Below are 18,576 nucleotides of genomic sequence, written 5' to 3' on the forward strand. Positions count from 1 at the left end.
CTATGTCATCAAATTAGTTCAGCTTTTTCTCAATAGTTCTAAGTTTTATCATTATGTTAGAAAAAGCTTGCCTCCCACAAGGTTATATAAATAGTTGCTTATATTTACTCTTAGTCATTCATGGTTTTATTTTTTATATTAAGCTCTTGAATTTATCTGGAATTTTCTTTGGTGTATGGTGTAACATAGCTACCTAACTCCTCTCCTCCCCACAACATTAGTGGTTAAATATTTGTCCCAACAACAATTTTTTAGAAACCTTCATTTTCCCAATGATTTGAAATACCTGAGTCTCTCTTGACTGGGTATGCGCTGGGTCCTATTGGATATGTGTCCCTTTTGACCTATAGAAAGTAATCACTAAGAATCAGCCTTGTCTGTGCAGGAGAAACTTCTGAAGCCACAGCAAAAGGCTTCCAGCACCTAAGGAAATTCAGAAAAGAGTAATGCATCAACCAATAGCCATTTTTTCTTATTTCATTACAGAGAAGAGGTGAAGAGTCCAGCGAAATGGAGCAAATTTCGATCATTGAAAGATTCCCTTATCCCTTCCAGGTGAGTTACTTTCTCTTACCAAGTCTTGAAAGGCCCCTGTAACACAATTAGAAGGTGTGGTGGGGTGCAGGGCAGAGGGAAGCCTACGAGCACCCAGTGAATAGAAGTTGAGGTGGACAAGGATGCTGAACCAAGAAATGAGACCGGCATGGGTTGAGAATGTTTGCTTTTCTATTTACCTAATCTAATATAGTTTCTTTTAGTCTCTATACCTCAAAAAGAATACATAGCAGCACCAATTCTATCATAGTCTGTCTTGTCTATGATAACTGCATTGAGAAAGATGCTCTGCTTGTTGAGTGAGCATTTCACTTCCTTCTGGTTCTGATTATCTGTCTAATGGTGGTCATGTGGGTTGAAGACAGAAAAGAGGAGTAGTATTAGGAAGTTCAGTATGAGGAAGACTTATTAGACTTATGCATAAACCTAAATTCTGTTGTAATCTGGAAGAGCTGAAGTGCCACATATGCATCTGTTTAGGAGAGCAAGAACTACAAATTTGGTCTTCAGTTTGGCTTGCTTACATCCTGAGAACTCTGTTAGGCCACATGTCATGTATATAGCAGCCTCTGCAACAGTGAAAGCCAGAAAAGGAAGTGGAAAGTCTCAGGGGAGGGGGCTTTCTGTCATGGATTTATGAGCACAGCAAGACTAACAAGCAAAAAGAAAAATGTAAAAGGATCTTGTTCATGTCCCTGACTATATCAAAATTACAAAACCTTTGAAAGAGGGGTATTTCAGACACAGTTTTTACTACCAATGCCTTTCAACAAGATGACATTGTTTGGCTGCACTAGTGAATAATGCTGAATAGCAGATAATTTTAAATTAATTTATATTTGACTTTATAATTTATTATGTGATGTCTATAAACTCTGTGAGGGTTGGAACCACATCTTATATATTTCGTGCATCTTCATAACACCTAGCATGATGCCTATACATGGTTAAAAAATACTATTTGACTTGATGATATTGCTTATTATATAACTTGCCCTTTTTGAAGTAGGTTTGTAGTTCCAAATTTGATTTATTTTGGCTAATATTGGTGAGGGGAGGCCACTAGGTAGTGGAGGTGGAGGTAATTAGCCATGAATTAAAATTTTACTCCATATTATCCAAGTGAATAACCCATATGTACTAATCAAGACAATTTGTATAGATTATCACTTCAATTCTCTTCTATACAAAGTCAGAATTTAGTAATAAGATAAAATACCCTTTGTTGGATAAACAAAAATGTTATGTCCAGCAAGGGCAGACTGAGACATTATAAAATAAGTTTATGCATGAATTGAAACACAAGTCAGGAGGGACCTAAGAGAATGAAAAATTCTAAGAGCTTTCAAATGCTACATCCCTAGATATGAAGAGTTCAGGAATCCTTCAGATAGTTCACATAACCTGAACACCACTGCTGACTGAATATTCTGCCTTTCTTTGTTTTCTACAATGAATATACAAATTGTCCCCTAAGATTAGTACTTTGAAGGTCTTTCTCCTTTTTTTCTGAATCCTAACCGCTGAAGTCTGTGTTTTCATTGATCCAGGTTGTATATGATGAAGGGCCTCTCTACGTCTTCTCCCCAACTGAAGAACTAAGGAAGCGGTGGATTCACCAGCTCAAAAACGGTGAGAATTATTTGGAAAATAAATGTTTCCGAAGAAAGAAGGAAAGGAAGGAAGAGGAGATAGGTGGGAGGAAAAGGAAAGAAGGAAGAGAGAAATGAGAAAGGAAAAGGAGAAACGTAGAGAGAAAAGAAGAAAAAATGGATAGAAGGGGAGAAAAGAAAGAGAGAGGGAGGGGAGGAGGGAGACAGGAAGGAAGGAAGCAAGGAAAGAAGGAAGGGGATGAGGGAGGAAAGAAAGACAAATATAAAAGAAAGAAACAAAGGAAAGTTTGTATTTTGCTTCAGTATTAGTAATACAACTGAGCTTAGTATTCTATCATATGAATAAAAGATAAAATATTAGACTAAGAGTTTCCCAGTTCTACCACTATCTCTCTAGTGCAATTTTGTAATTGTGGGCACTTCCATTTCTCTATTTATTAAAAAAAAAAGTCCCATTTTTCACACTGAATACAAGGGTGATGTGGCATTCAATGGTTATGCAATATTTAGAATCCTAAGCATAAAATACCTAGCTCCAAAAAATTAAATAGATGATGTATGAGAGTGCTTGAAGTCAGAGTCAGAGAACCTGGTTTCAAGCCCTCTTTTACCACTTACAAACTGGGTGATTTCTGGCAAGAAGGTCAACAAGCTTCTTTGATGCTCAGTTTCTTCTTCTCAAAAGAGAATAATGGTAATTCATGCCACACCTACCTCTGGGGTTGTTGTAAGGATCAAATGAAGTAATAATACATGTAAAAGCACATGGAAAACTGTAAATCACTGTACACGAAAGCACTGTACATCTCTTTGTTGTGGATAAATATTTCCCAAGGAAATATTTTATATTCCTTGCTTTGTGAGGACCTAAACTTGAACAGTTTCAGCATTTCACATCAACCATACAGTGTGTTCAGATAAACTTGACTGTAAATGCTTGCAGCACAGGATGCATGCACACATATTTGCGTATATATATAGCCACATGTCAAGTGACTGAGAGATTAACTGGTTGAGTTGACATCAGGAAAGGCTGCCTAGAGAAACAGGAAGGATGGCAGACTGATAATGGTATGGTTGGGTTATTGCATGACAGCTCTTTGTCTTAATAAACATTTAGATTCTGATACTCACTGGCTGTCTATACCAGCCTTGTACACTCCTTTGAATGCAAGTTTGATTGGTCAAAATTATATTAGTCAAGTCTTTCAAACTGAAAGGGAACAGGAGGAATGAAGATGAAGGATCATCTATTCAGTTATTGCTATATGCCAGACGTTAAGCTAAATACCTTGTATATATTATCTCATTTAATTTTCACAACCTTGGGCTAAAAACAACAACAACAATAACTAACACTTAATGAGCACTTACTATGTAGCAGGCTCTGTGCCTAGTGCTTCAAATGTATTACTTATTTGATCTTTGCAATAGCCTTAAGAAGTATGTATTATTCCCCTATTTACAGATAAGGAAACCGAAGCTCAAAGATGTTACGTAACTTGCTCATGGGCACACAGTGAATGGTGGAGCCTGAATTCTTATCCCATCCCTGTGTCTGTATAACTCCAAAGCCCAAGCTCATTTCACAGTTTTGTGCTGCTTGGTTTCCAAGTCCAGAAATTTCACATGTAGTCGGTTGCAAAATATTCTATTGTAAAGCTATGTTGAATATTACAAATAGGTGATATCCTGCACTACACAGTTCAGTTCTTGGCATATTTTAAGATAAGGGGTCTGCTTTAGCCCTTGGGCTACAAAATGAGCAAACTCTTTAATACTGCTTATTGTGATACAGGCTCTTCTTTAAGTTCTTTACATATATTAACTTTGTATTGACCATTTGAGGCAGTTATCCTATCATCCCCACTTTACAGATAAGAAAACTGAGGTACAGAGAGGTTAAGTAACTTGCCCAAAGGCACTCAGTAAATGGCAGTGTCAGGCTTTGAATTCAGGCTCCAGACTCCATGTCCTGAACCAGTATACTATTTCCAGCCAGAGAAATAATTTGCAGAGACTGGGATAGGAGCTCTGCAGGACATATATATTTGTACTTCTTTAGTTCTCTCCATAATACCTCATACAGCGCCTTGCACACAGAAAGGGATCAATAGTTGTGTTAACTGATTTATCCGTGGGAGTAAACAACCACCACCAACTTGGGCTCCACATCGATAAATGGCTAGGTTTTAGCCTGGAAATGGGGAAATGTAAGGCAGACTAGCTGAAGGAGAAATAAGGGAGAAACTGGCATGCTCAAGTTGGTAACTTCTTTACACTTCATATACTAATTTCAAAACCAGTCATAGTTTAGTCCAACAAATATTTATTTATTTATTTTGAGATGGAGTTTCACTCTCGTCACCCAGGCTGGAGTGCAATAGCACAATCTCAGCTCACTGCAACCGCCGCCTCCCAGGTTCAAGCGATTCTCCTCCCTCAGCCTCCCGAGTAGCTGGGACTACAGGTGTGCACCATCATGCCCGGCTAATTTTTGTATCTTTAGTAGAGACAGGGTTTCATCACGTTGGCCAGGCTGGTCTTGAACTCCTGACCTCAGGTGATCCACCCGCCTCTGCCTCCCAATGTGCTGGGATTACAGGCGTGAGCCACTATGCCCAGTCAAGCTTGGTTTCTTAACTCAGATATTAACCTTACAATCTTGATTATATGCTGCTCTTAAAGTTCATTAGCTAAGTAAATTTACAACAGGCTAAAAATAAAGCCAAAATAAATAAACAGAAACACCACCACTTCAGCTGGGTCATCAGTGTGACCAGGGAGTATGGCTAGGCACATCTTTGCCTTCTCTTCCCTTATGTTTCAACAAAGGCATTTTTTTTCCCCCAGTAGTTCCACCTGGGTACAGTCTTATTGAACCGTCCTGGGCTAACAACAGGAGCCAAAAAGTAGGCACCTTCCAACAAATACCATGACTGCTGGGAGATTTAGGTGCAAGTCCTAACAATCCCAGGACAGTCCCAGGTGCTGCCAATGTCAATAGTGAGTCACCCTAGGAGCCACAAAATAATGATGTTATTCCACTCTTTTTATTTTTTGTTTGCTTTTATGTTTTTATTATCCTGCTCTTGGGTAAAATGCACCAATAAGAAATCATTGACATGAAAAGGGGACCTCATGAGAATACTGGTTACCTTTGCAGGGATATTGACTGAAGAGGCATGAGGTGCTGGATCTCAAGGAGGTTAAATGGGTGTGGAAAAATATGGTTTGCTATACACATTAGATCTGTGCACTTTATTATATGTAAATTATACCTCAATTTTATTTATTTATTTTTCTTTATTTTGAGACAGAGTCTTGCTCTGTCACGCAGACTGGAGTGCAGTGGCACAATCTTGGCTCACTGCAAACTCCGCCTCCTGTGTTCAAGTGATTCTCCTGCCGCAGCCTCCCGAGTAGCTGGGATTACAGGTGTGCACCACCAAGCCTGGCTAATTTTTGTATTTTTGGTAGAGACAAGATTTTACCATGTTAGCCAGGTTGATCTTGAACTCCTGACCTCAAGTGATCTGCCTGCCTCGGCCCCCCAAGGCGTGAGCCACTGCACCAGGCCTATACCTCAATTTTAAAAGCACAGTCTCAGATACCTCATATCCAGCTGCCACATTTTCTCATTTCTCATGGTGCTTGCCATGCAAATGTTGTATTCCTGAGGGCTTAACCACAGACTCTGTCTCCATTTCCTTAAATATGGCAGTGGGCCCTTCTATGTTCCAGCACCACAAATATTTGCCTATACTTATTCTTGAATCTTTGTTTGGTCAAGCTCAATAGAACCTATCCTAATTGCAAATTCAAAAGTAGGCAAATGACCTGACCTCACCAAAATGAATAGAAGAATGGCGTTGGCAAATCTCCAACAAACAGTATGAAAAGGAATGATTCATGTATGCCTGAAACAGAATTTTAGACATTAACCTGATAAATACGGATAGAAAAGACCAACCCATCAAGCACTTGGAGAATGTGTACTATTAGGGCTTCCCAATAGGGCTGGCCATGTGCATTAGTGAAGCAAGCAGTCTCCCCTAGCCCTCCCACTTGGACACCCTGCTTTTGCGATCCTTTCCTAAGTAGCTGGAAATACCAGCTTTGGATTAGCCAACAAAAGAAGGGGTGTCATCTTCAAGGGACCTCTTAAGAGGCAGACATTATCTGAGAATGTAGGGAGGTTTCTTAATGAGTGTGCTAGGGGTGGGGAAAGCAAGAAGTCTTATTTCCCCTCATTATCGTATTAGCAAGCTTAGTTTATTAGAGTGGCTAGTTGTCAATTAGGTATTCTTTGGCATGTCTACTGGTGCCCAGCCCTGCAGAAGACAGAGCAAACCTGAGGGTCTTCAAATCCCTAGGTGACGGGGAGTGGCATGGGGGGAGGGGCCAGAGGGTGGATGTGGTAGGATTAATCAATCCTGGCAGGGAGAAGTATCAATGACATTGTTCACAACTACCAGTGCTTAGTAATAACAAAAGGCAGACTTTGGGTTGGTTTTACTATTGCTTTAAAATTCCCTCTAGTGGCTCATGCCTGTAATCCCAGCACTTTGAGGGGCGGGGGTGGGGGTGAATCACGAGGTCAGGAGTTCCAGACCAGCCTGGCCAATATGGTGAAACTACGTCTCTGCTAAAAATACAAAAATTAGCTGGGCTTGGTGGCGCATGCCTGTAGTCCTAGCTACTCGGGAGGCTGAGGCAGAAGAATCGCTTGATCCCAGGAAGCGGAGGTTACAGTAAGCTGCGATCATGCCACTGTACTCCAGCCTGGGCAACACAGTGAGACACCATCTCAAAAGAAAAAAAAAAAAAATTCCCTCTATGCAGTGCAGTCCCTTATAGTCTGCACTCTATCTGAACAGCTCCCACCATTCTGTCCTTGGTACATTNCCGGCTAAATTTTTGTTTTTCTTGGTGGTTTTTTTGAGATGGAGTTTTGTTCCTGTTGCCCAGGCTGGAGCACAATGGCGCGATCCCGGTTCACTGCAACCTTCGCCTCCCGGGTTCAAGAGATTCTCCTGTCTCAGCCTCCCACATAGCCGGGATTATAGGTGCATGCCACAACACCCAGCTAATGTTTGTATTTTTAGTAAAGATGGGGTTTCATCATATTGGTCAGGCTGGTCTTGAACTCCTGACCTCAGGTGATCCACCTGCCTCTGCCTCCCAAAGTGCTGGGATTACAGGCGTGAGCCACCACACCCAGCCGAATTTTAGTTGTTTTCTACAGTGGAAAGTTTTGTTTTGCTTTTGTCTTTTTTTAAAAAAGTTATGCCAGCCACTGGACCTGGTGGTGAGTGCTTCTAGTCCCAGGTATTTGGGAAGCTGAGGTGGGAGGATTGCTTAAGTCCAGGAGTTCAAGGCCTGCCTGGGAAACACAGGAAGACCCCTCATCTCCAAATAATAATAATAATGATAATAATAATAATAATAATGATGTTATGTGCGATTCTTCTTAGCCGTAAATGCTGAAATGTGTATGTTCTCAAATGTGCATGTTCTTGGACCAGCCTGGGTCTTTGCTCCAGTGTTTGCTGCTGTCAATTATTTCAGTTGTCTTTTCTTATCTCAGTTATCTGACACTACGAACCCTGGGTGACTTTTCTTTCTTTCTTTTATTTCTTGAAACAGAGCCTCGCTCTGTCACCCAGGCTGGAGTGCAGTGGCGCAATCTCAGCTCACTGCAACCTCCGCCCCCAGGTTCAAGCGATTCTCCTGCCTCAGTCTCCCGAGCAGCTAGGATTACAGGCGTGCTGTAATTTTTGTACTTCTAGTAGAGATGGGGTTTCACCATCTTAGCCAGGCTGGTCTTGAACTCCTGACCTCATGATCCACCTGCCTCAGCCTCCCAAAGTGCTGGGATTATAGGCGTTAGCCACCGCGTCTGGCCGACTTTTTTAATTGACTTCATGTTAAGGTTCTTGATATGCCATAGTATTATAAACACCAATACTAATTCCTCCTCTCTGCATCCGCTCTATTCTTTGCAAAATACTTTTATTCTGGGAGATCTTTTGGGCCTCACAACTCCATGAGGGAAATGAAGCTGCTGTATTACCTCTGGCAATGAGCTCAGTCTACTTCAGTGGCCCTAGGAAGAGTCAAATCATGTTGATTCTAGAGGCAAAGTCACCTTCATTTGCCCTTGAGATCAGCTCTGTTGACTATTCTATATAGAAAGCCTCATGCAGAAGTTCTCACTGAGGCTAATTATCTCTAAAGGATCACTCAAGGAACTGAGAAATCAGTATTACAAGCTGGGGAGATTGGCTTGGGCACATTGTTTCCCTTATCTGGGAAACAAGCACCATGATGAATACCTGCCTTATAGGAAGATTGTAATGGCTACTGGGAAAACATAGATAATATATTTCTGTTATTGGGCTCTAGAGCCATCAGATAGTCTTATCTCGTTGCTTGGGAGATAACTCCTCATCACAGACCACTAAAGAAAACTGCATAGGAAGTGTCTGGGACCAGGGCACAGTTAGGCAGGCCAGTCATGTGAGCCAACCGGTCCTGAGATCTGCTTTCCTTCAGGTTGGCCAAGGAGGAGAGAGTTGTTTGAAGTTCACCACTAAGCTCAAAGAGGAAAACATGCAAATGGTGGCTTCTCCTCCATGTCAGACATGATCTCTCTCTTCTCTCCTACTACAGTAATCCGGTACAATAGTGATCTGGTTCAGAAATACCACCCTTGCTTCTGGATCGATGGGCAGTATCTCTGCTGCTCTCAGACAGCCAAAAATGCTATGGGCTGCCAAATTTTGGAAAACAGGAATGGAAGTAAGATATCTGATCAATGTAATTTCTTCCTCCTTTGACTCTGTTTCTATCACTCTCCCAAGGGTCTGTCAAGCCCAGGGACATAGCATAAGGTTGTACATTTTGGGTGCTAAACAAAGGGTCCTGGGGAGGGAGGAGGTACATGGGGCTGAAATCCAGTTGGTAATCTGCTCTCCGAGCTATGTGACCTGGCATGCCTAGCTACTTTTTCTAACTTTCCTAAAGGCACACAATATGGACGGCAAAGTCCCTAACCAAACCTGTCCTTGGGCCCTTTCCTAAAGTACATTCCATATCATCACTGGCTTCTTGTTTTGCAGGCTTAAAACCTGGGAGTTCTCACCGGAAGACAAAAAAGCCTCTTCCCCCAACGCCTGAGGAGGACCAGGTATACAGGGAAACTGGGTGCTGCCACTGCTTAAATGGAAATTTAGAGTCAAACTCTGAGAACACTCCAGAGTCTTAGAATTACCCTGGGACTTGGCAGTGTTAATTGGTATTCTTGCTAAGACAGGGAATTTGTTCTTCTAATTAGGATTTTCTCTTCAGTGAAAAGATAGAAGGCTCTATCTTTAACCCTGTAATCCAATCACCTGTTTAGAACAAAGCCTGATTTTTTTAATGGAAAGTTTTCTGGTTTTTTGGTTTCGTTGTTTTTGTTTTTTTGACACGCAGTCTCTCTCTGTCGCCCAGGCTCGAGTATAATGGCACAATCTCGGCTCACTGCAACCTGCACCTCCCAGGTTCAAGTGATTCTCCTGTCTCAGCCTCCTGAGTAGCTGGGATTACAGGCACGCACCACCACACCCAGCTAATTTTTGCATTTTTAGTAGAGATGGGGTTTCATCATGTTGGCCAGGCTAGTCTTGAACTCCTGGCCTCAAGTGATCTGCCCGCCTTGGCCTCCCGAAGTACATTAATTATTAAACGCTCCATAGATGGTCTTTATATGCATGCAAGGCTGAGAACTCCTGCACTGGTGCTTAAAAATAGTTGTTGAATGACTGCTGAGTAATATTTTATTATGCCTGGTTTGAGTGTCTTGAGTAAGCAGAGAGTTGGGAGAGAAAAGAAGAGTACTTGATATCTAGACAAACCCTCCTACCTTTTCTTCTAACTACACAGATCTTGAAAAAGCCACTACCGCCTGAGCCAGCAGCAGCACCAGTCTCCACAAGTGAGCTGAAAAAGGTTGTGGCCCTTTACGATTATATGCCAATGAATGCAAATGACCTACAGCTGCGGAAGGGTGATGAATATTTTATCTTGGAGGAAAGCAACTTACCATGGTGGCGAGCACGAGATAAAAATGGGTGAGTTCACACCAGCCCTTCCTGAGCCCGGTCCCCACCCATTCCCTACACGTGAAAAGTGCTGCAGCATAATTCCCCTGACCAGCATCCTCATCAAAGACTGTTCTTCCCACACCAAACTGAATATGCTGTCCCTCCAAGTACTTCCCAGTGTGCAGCTCTCTATACATGGCCTCTACCACCTCTCTGAGCCTCTGTTGTTGGGCACATATAACCAATGTGACATGTGCAGAAGCTCCGCACCTCACTGGCTCACTGCCTAACCATACATCAGAGACGTGGTTGTCTTTGAGGGAGGTGCATGATACATATACCTCCATTTGAGATTTGTTCTGAGCTCAGGGATGTGGGCATATGAATCTGTCTCCTGGAGGATGGGGAGATGCTGGATGAACTGCCACATTGTCTTCTTCACAGGCAGGAAGGCTATATTCCTAGTAACTATGTCACTGAAGCGGAAGACTCCATAGAAATGTATGAGTAAGTATGTTTATGTCAGTCCACAATCTTCCAGGAGGAACTCTCTCTCTCCCTCCATATATATATATATATATATATATATATCACACACACACAAGTGTATATATGTATACATACACTGGTGTATATATAGGTATATTATGTATACATACACAAGTGTATATATATACACTTTTTTATACTTTCAACATATTTTTTTATTTCAAGATATATATTAAAATTAATGTCATCTGAATCAAATGATGCCACCACCTCAAATTAGTGTGTCTGTCTTACCTTTACCCCCCAAACACCCTCCACTTATGAGAGCTGGAGAGGTCACCATGCCCTCAAATTCAGAAGAATCACACTCAAAGAAAAAGGAGTTGATGACCTGATGAAAGAATTAAAATGTCAAACTGCTACTGTTGTTCTTTCCTCCCTAATCATGGAAGTGGATTGTTCTCAGGTGCCCCAGTCCCTGATCTCTTCCCTGCAACTCCCTGCTGCCTGCCTTTGCCTGCTACTCTCCATTTCCATGAATCTTCAATGCCAACCTGGGTTTGGGAAAGCGATACAGTGTGCTATGCATGTGACAGATGGTCAGTAAATAGGGTTTGAGTGAGTTGACTGAATCACCGGCATGGACAAACCCTGGAGGGTGCTGTAACCTCCAATCTGCTTATGACCAGGAGCCACTCAAGCAGCACTCTCCCTTCACAGGTGGTATTCCAAACACATGACTCGGAGTCAGGCTGAGCAACTGCTAAAGCAAGAGGTAAGTGTGGAACCACTAGCACACAGCATTCTCCTTGCATAAGTGAGGATCTTGAACTGAGGGCCTGTTCTGCCCCCCACCTTTGGACAAGGCAGTGTCAAAGCTGCCATCGTCTGGGGTCCCAATTACACCATTTTTTTTTTTTCTGAGACGAACTGTCAGTCACCCAGGATGGAGTGCAGAGGCGCGATCTGGGCTCACTGCAACCTCCGCCTCCCGGGTTCAAGTGATTCTCCTACCTCAGCCTCCCGAGTAGCTGGGATTACAGGCACAAGTCACCACACCCAACTAATTTTTGTATTTTTAGTAGAGATGGGGTTTCACCATGTTGGCCAGCCTGGTCTTGAACTCCTGACCTCACGTGATCCACCCACCTCGGCCTCCCAAAGTGTTGGGATTGCAGGCATGAGCCACCATGCCCGGCCTGCACCTTTTAATATTAAAAGCAATGAGGCTGTAGCTCAAGCGTGGAACTTGGCAGTAAAATCAGGGGTTGTTCTATTTTCTCTCTCAAGTTTGGGCAGGTGGGATGCAGGTGTGAGCACCACTTCCTCCTACAGACAGCTTCTTTTTTGTTGTTTCAGGGGAAAGAAGGAGGTTTCATTGTCAGAGACTCCAGCAAAGCTGGCAAATATACAGTGTCTGTATTTGCTAAATCCACAGGGTGAGTGCTACTATTCCAAGGCCCTGAGGACAAAGAAGAGGGGTACCCTCCCAATAGCTCCTTGATAGTGTGCCCGTCCCACTTCCTCTGTCTCTGAAACTCAAAACTCATCTCACTTCACTTCCTGGGTTCTGCTGACCTTTGTGCCCAAGTTACTGACTAAGCATCCACTTCTTCAGGGACCCTCAAGGGGTGATACGTCATTATGTTGTGTGTTCCACACCTCAAAGCCAGTATTACCTGGCTGAGAAGCACCTTTTCAGCACCATCCCTGAGCTCATTAACTACCATCAGCACAACTCTGCGGGTGAGTACCAGGGGCAATTGAGAAGGGGGTTACGGACACCAGGATAAGCAATGTAAGACAAGGTGATAAGAGAAAGAATCCACCTCACAGGACAGTGTGAATTCACTGTGAAGGGAAATACCTGTGATATTGGGTAGAAGCTGGTAAAGAGGTGGTCAGAGGCAGGCCTACACCCAACAGGGACTGACTCTTTATTTGGTGACTGATGCTCAGTGTTAAGAGAAGACACAAAAGAGGCTGGTGGCTGATTCATCAGCAAGTATTCATCGAGTTCCTACTGTGTACTCAGCGATGTCCTCAGTTCTAGAGGAGAACACAGGAACATTCTGAGTTGAGGTCCTTGTCCTCAGAACATACAGGTTAGACAACATCAGAAGAAAGTTTCTAAGCACTGTAAAATTCTAAAACTGAGAGATCAGTGAGGGCATGGATATGGGGAAAACTTCATCAAGAGGGTAGGATGTGAGCTAAGCCTCAGCTGGGAGGTGGGAATATATTCAGTTAGGCGGTGTGTTTCAATTAGTATTTTTTCTTTTTTGTCCCTGAAAAGTATTTTGTGAGAGGAGAAACCTCTGGAAATATGTGGGTTCACAGAGGTCTTCTGGGATTCAAAACGTACTAGAAAGATACACACCAGAAGTGTGAGGCTTTAAGTGAGGAGGCACTTAAGTGTGAGGCATCCCACCTCCTACACCACGCCAACAGCATGACCTCTATCTCTGTTTCAGGACTCATATCCAGGCTCAAATATCCAGTGTCTCAACAAAACAAGAATGCACCTTCCACGGCAGGCCTGGGATATGGTAACTCCTTATTTCTCTGGGATAGGGTGGACTGGCCAGTTGCAAAAACTACCTTTGCTGGCCTTGCCTTAGGGAGTGTCCTTGAGGTACCCTGTTCTGCATCAACTGCCTCGAGGACGCTCAAGACAGATCCAAGCAAAGGTTATTCACTGATTTTCTTCCTCTAGTGGCTACTACTGGGACTGCAAAAACATAGATTCATAAAGGGCTTTGTCGTTGTCTTGGGTCTTTTTGTCTTTTATTTTTAATTGTGGAAAAATTTTCAGTACTATCCCTGAGTTCATTAACTACCATCAATGACATAATCATAAAGGGATTTGGGGAGGTTGCTTAGTCTATCTTCTTGCCTTATGGCCACCTTGAACCTAAAATTCCCAGATTCCTCTAACCAGTTAATCCCCTGTCTCTGAGATTGACTTAAGCAAACACAGATTAGTACTTCTAAAAATTTCCCTTTTACTACTTTTCCTATTTCTACCCCAGTAGGGATTCTTATCTATTGTAAGAATTATACATTCATGACCCCAAAGAATCACACCAAGACTTTGTTGTTAGGATCATGGGAAATTGATCCAAAGGACCTGACCTTCTTGAAGGAGCTGGGGACTGGACAATTTGGGGTAGTGAAGTATGGGAAATGGAGAGGCCAGTATGATGTGGCCATCAAGATGATCAAAGAAGGCTCCATGTCTGAAGATGAATTCATTGAAGAAGCCAAAGTCATGATGTGAGTTATAGCCCAAACTCAACTCTCAATCTATTTGCTGGAGTCTAGGAATTCACACAACAACCCACTGAGGTTTAAAGATGACTTACAGTGAGAGAGGTTTGGGATGAGGGATTGAAGTTAACCTTCAACTGGTGGTAGTCCTAACTGCTAAGATAATGGTTTCTGTGACTTAGATATTGGTTGAGAATAGTGGTGATCATGGGTGTGTACCATCTCAGTAGCATTTGGGGGTAGATGTAGAAAATTAAACTTTCAAAAGAAAGACAGATTCTAATTTAGCCTTAGCATTCTTTCATTCCTGGACTCATTTCCTTTTCAATTGATGGGCTCCAAATCCCTGCTTACTTCCACATATTAAGCACTTTTGGGATTTAGGGTGGAAAAGAGGAAAATAAACTTGCTGGTATGACTCCTTATCTGATGCTCTACTACTAGGTCAACCCCTTCCTCCACAGCCCCTTTATTGCTAGTATGCAGAGCCAAAAGGGAAAGACTAGATCCTTGCCTTTCCTGTAGGAATCTTTCCCATGAGAAGCTGGTGCAGTTGTATGGCGTCTGCACCAAGCAGCGCCCCATCTTCATCATCACTGAATACATGGCCAATGGCTGCCTCCTGAACTACCTGAGGGAGATGCGCCACCGCTTCCAGACTCAGCAGCTGCTGGAGATGTGCAAGGATGTCTGTGAAGCCATGGAATACCTGGAGTCAAAGCAGTTCCTTCACCGAGACCTGGTGGGACCTTAGAAGAATTGGCTTAGGACCAAGGGCTGATGGGGTGGAAGTAGCAGTGGAAGATATATCATACATGGTTGAGGGGGGCTGCTGGTGCCATCATTTCAATTGTATCTAGAAAATACTGTAAGTTAGGCATGCCTCTGCCCCAATGCTGAGCCCATCAAATATCTCCAGCCTCAGCTCCATGAAGTCTGCCATGGTGGGAATCAGAGCAGTCACTCACCCTCAACCCTCTACCACCTACAAGAAAATGGTGGGGTCTTTCAGTGGCCATTCTGAATTTGGAACAGAAGGGACTGTGCTTTCCAATGGGACTGCTCCTGTCATGGGGTCATCATTTGGTTCCTTCAGAGTCACATACTGGGACCTGTGGATGTATTTGGCCCACGTGTGTTTTTGTTTGTTTTTTTAATGTTATATAATAATTAGCAAACCCTTAAAAGAAACATTTAACTTAAAAAAAAAAAAACCCTGGAATTTCCAGCTTCTCTTGAAAATCTAGACCATCTGGAAATACCAGGTCCACATTCTCACAAACCACTTCCTTTCCTTTAGACCAGGCGTGTACTCTCCATTTCCTGCAATCTCCATCCACTTCACTTCACTCTTGCTTAACTTGCCTGGCCCCTGTAAGCATCAGAGTTTGTGCCCCTGTTTCTTTCGGTCAGGCCAAGGCTCAAATTGTCCTAGTCTCATTGGCAGAAAAGCAGAAAGCAAAACAAACTTACTTCTCATTCTCCTTTTTTGTTTTTCTTTTCGAGATGGAGTCTCGCTCTGTCACCCAGGCTGGAGTACAGTGGTGCCATCTCAGCTCACTGCAACCTCCGCCTCCTGGGTTCAAGTGATTCTCCAGCCTCAGCCTCCCGAGTAGTTGGGATCACAGGCACCCGCCACCATGCCCAGCTAATTTTTGTATTTTTAGTAGAGGCGGGGTATCGCCATGTTGGCCAGACTGGTCTCGAACTCCTGACCTCAGGTGATCCACCCACCTCGGCCTCCCAAAGTGCTGGGATTACAGGCGTGAGCCACTGCACTCAGCCTCTCCCTTAATTCTTTCAGCATACCAGTGAGGGAATGGGGTAGTATGGAATTGCCCATGAGAATGCAATCGTTCTGTATGTCCTCAGTGCTTTACCTAGGACTACACAGCAGGTTGCTTTCCACATGGTGGAAATGAATCAAAATTTCTTGGTGGCATCAACAGATTCCTATTAGGTGGGAAGGTGTCTGTAGTCGAAGGAGATGAGGCTTCCGTGCCTTCATTCTACTGGTCAGCAGAAGCTTTGTGCCTTTAACCTCTGTACTGGGGACGGAGTCTCACTGGTATCTGTTTGCACTACAGGCAGCTCGAAACTGTTTGGTAAACGATCAAGGAGTTGTTAAAGTATCTGATTTCGGCCTGTCCAGGTGAGTGTGCCTTTTTCATCTTTCCCTCCAGAAGTAAAAATAGCACAGTATGAAACATGGGTAGGTGTTATAGTTTTAATCCTCTCCTTTTCTTTTTTTTTCTCTCATTCTAGTGTTTTCTGCCTATCTTTCTATTCTTTTTCTTCCTCTGAGTTATTTAAGCCACCTCTTCCATCCTTTTGTTTTATCATCATATCCCTTTCCTCCCTTTCTCCCTTTATCTCTACCTCCTCTTTTTTTTTTTTTTTTTTTTTTTTTTAGCTATTTCCCCAATACCTTATCTCGATCTATTAATCCTGATGACTTTATTCCATTACTCCTCCTTTCTTAATCAAATTCCCAGTGACAACTGCAGATAAAAGGAAGGGAAGGAGAAGAGTAGAGAAAGAAAAGGTATAGAGAAGAGGAAGGGAGTACCTACTAGATCTTATTTCACTTCATCCTTCTTGTAACCATATTGTCAATCAGGAAAGCTCAATCAGATAAAAAACAGGAAATTCATTAAAAGTAACATTTGTAGAAGATACTAGTTGAGAAGGAGAGACTTTTGAGAAAGCCTGTAAGTGTGTGTTTGTAACACTCTTGTGAGCGTGCCAAGAAAATGTAAGCAAATACCAAGCTCTCCAAATCCTAATGACAACAAGTCCTGGATCCCTTGCAGGTATGTCCTGGATGATGAATACACAAGCTCAGTAGGCTCCAAATTTCCAGTCCGGTGGTCCCCACCGGAAGTCCTGATGTATAGCAAGTTCAGCAGCAAATCTGACATTTGGGCTTTTGGTAAGTGGATAAGATTACACAGATTATACGGCTCAAAGGAAAAGAAATGCAATGCGAAAATTCACACTTTGCAACCTCCACAGAGAGACTGTTCTTGCTTTCATTCATCCAATCCTTGGGGAGTGCTTACTGTGTGTCAGCCACCACAGGGGTTTCTGAGGATAAAAACTAAACTGGACATGATCTCTTGTCTTTTTAGAACTTAAACCATGTTAAAGAAAACAATTCATTCAGTTTTCGACAGCTTCTGAATACTGATTATGTACCAGGCACTCTGCCAGACCCTATAACTACAAAGACAAATAAGATGCTGTCTCTCTTCTAGAGGAGTTAATAGTCTAGCACGACCCTGATCTCCATCTAGTGTGGTCAGTACTATAGCAGAAATTTGGGCAAAATGTAAAAAGCACAGAGTGGGGAACCAACTGATTCTAATCTTTGAGGTTGATCTAGGAAGACTAGGACCCCTGCTATCCAAAAGACTGCAAACTAATTTAACACTTTTTTTCATCTTCTAGGAGTTTTGATGTGGGAAATTTACTCCCTGGGGAAGATGCCATATGAGAGATTTACTAACAGTGAGACTGCTGAACACATTGCCCAAGGCCTACGTCTCTACAGGCCTCATCTGGCTTCAGAGAAGGTATATACCATCATGTACAGTTGTTGGCATGAGGTGAGTGTGAGTGTTTTATGACCTCTTAAATTATTTCCTTGAATCTACTTGCCCATTTAGCTGGCCATTCAGCCACAGACTAATAGCTGCACACATTCTTTTTTTCCTTTTTTTTTTTTTTTTTTTTAAATATTTGAGACAAGGTCTCGCTCTTTCACCCAGGTTGGAGTACAGTGGCGCGATCTCAGCTCACTGCAACCTTCACCTCCCAGATTCAAGCAGTTCTCGTGTCTCAGCCTCCCGAGTACTTGGGATTATGGGTGTGCACGACCACACCCAGCTAATTTTTTTTTTTTTTTTTTTTTTGTGACACAGTCTCGCTGTCACCCAGGCTGGAGTGCAATGGTGCGATCTTGGCTCACTGCAACCTCTGCCTCCCGGGTTCGAGCGATTATCCTGCCTTAGCCTCCTGAGTAGCTGGGACTACAGGCAAATGCCACCACGCCTGGTTAATTTTGCATTTTAGTAGAGACAGGGTTTCACCATGTTGGCCAAGCTGGTCTTGAACTCCTGACCTCAGGTGATCTGCCCACCTCGGCCTCCCAAAGTGCTGAGATTACAGGCGTGAGCCACCGTGCCCAGCCAATTTTATATTTTTAGTAGAGATGGCATTTTGCCAAGTTGGCCAGGCTGATCTCGAACTCCTGGCCTCAAGTGATCCGCCCACCTCGGCCTCCCAAAGTGCTGAGATTAGAGGCGTGAACCCCCATGCCAGACCTTGCACACATTCTCTGACCTTGGCCTGCACCTCGATCATCCGATGGCCAGAGGCTTTCCCAGGCCCACTCCAATTCTCACTAGAGTGTCATTAATACACTCCAATGCCAACTCAGCTTTAGGGAGTGGGGTGTTGTGGGGCCATGTCATCTAGCATAAACAGGCAGCCAGAGGCACTCAGACAAGTGAATGGGCATTACAAAACAAAAGTCATGAAAGTTTGTTCATTCCTTT

General features: G+C 43.1%; 1 protein-coding gene across 2 annotated transcripts in view; it reads left to right on the top strand.

Annotated features, from left to right (window-relative positions):
• BTK (Bruton tyrosine kinase) overlaps positions 1-17,665 on the top strand; it is a 21,973-nt gene extending 4,308 nt beyond the window's left edge. Inside the window, exons 3-17 of one of the 2 annotated variants that reach the window (XM_017896404.1) lie at positions 487-555; positions 2,106-2,187; positions 8,844-8,972; positions 9,293-9,360; positions 10,098-10,285; positions 10,703-10,765; positions 11,468-11,522; positions 12,107-12,186; positions 12,366-12,493; positions 13,222-13,296; positions 13,852-14,023; positions 14,543-14,759; positions 16,105-16,169; positions 16,831-16,949; positions 17,468-17,663. In XM_017896404.1, the coding sequence (XP_017751893.1) occupies positions 487-555; positions 2,106-2,187; positions 8,844-8,972; positions 9,293-9,360; positions 10,098-10,285; positions 10,703-10,765; positions 11,468-11,522; positions 12,107-12,186; positions 12,366-12,493; positions 13,222-13,296; positions 13,852-14,023; positions 14,543-14,759; positions 16,105-16,169; positions 16,831-16,949; positions 17,468-17,646 (1,689 nt within the window). In that variant the 3' untranslated portion in view covers positions 17,647-17,663. Of the gene's footprint in view, positions 1-486; positions 556-2,105; positions 2,188-8,843; positions 8,973-9,292; positions 9,361-10,097; positions 10,286-10,702; positions 10,766-11,467; positions 11,523-12,106; positions 12,187-12,365; positions 12,494-13,221; positions 13,297-13,851; positions 14,024-14,542; positions 14,760-16,104; positions 16,170-16,830; positions 16,950-17,467 lie in introns of both variants that reach the window. The other variant, XM_017896405.1, reaches the window with a different exon arrangement.
• The last annotated feature ends 911 nt before the right edge of the window (positions 17,666-18,576 follow it).

Source organism: Rhinopithecus bieti, unplaced genomic scaffold (genome assembly GCF_001698545.2).
Source record: "Rhinopithecus bieti isolate Rb0 unplaced genomic scaffold, ASM169854v2 scaffold_28876, whole genome shotgun sequence".
NCBI lineage: Eukaryota > Metazoa > Chordata > Mammalia > Primates > Cercopithecidae > Rhinopithecus > Rhinopithecus bieti.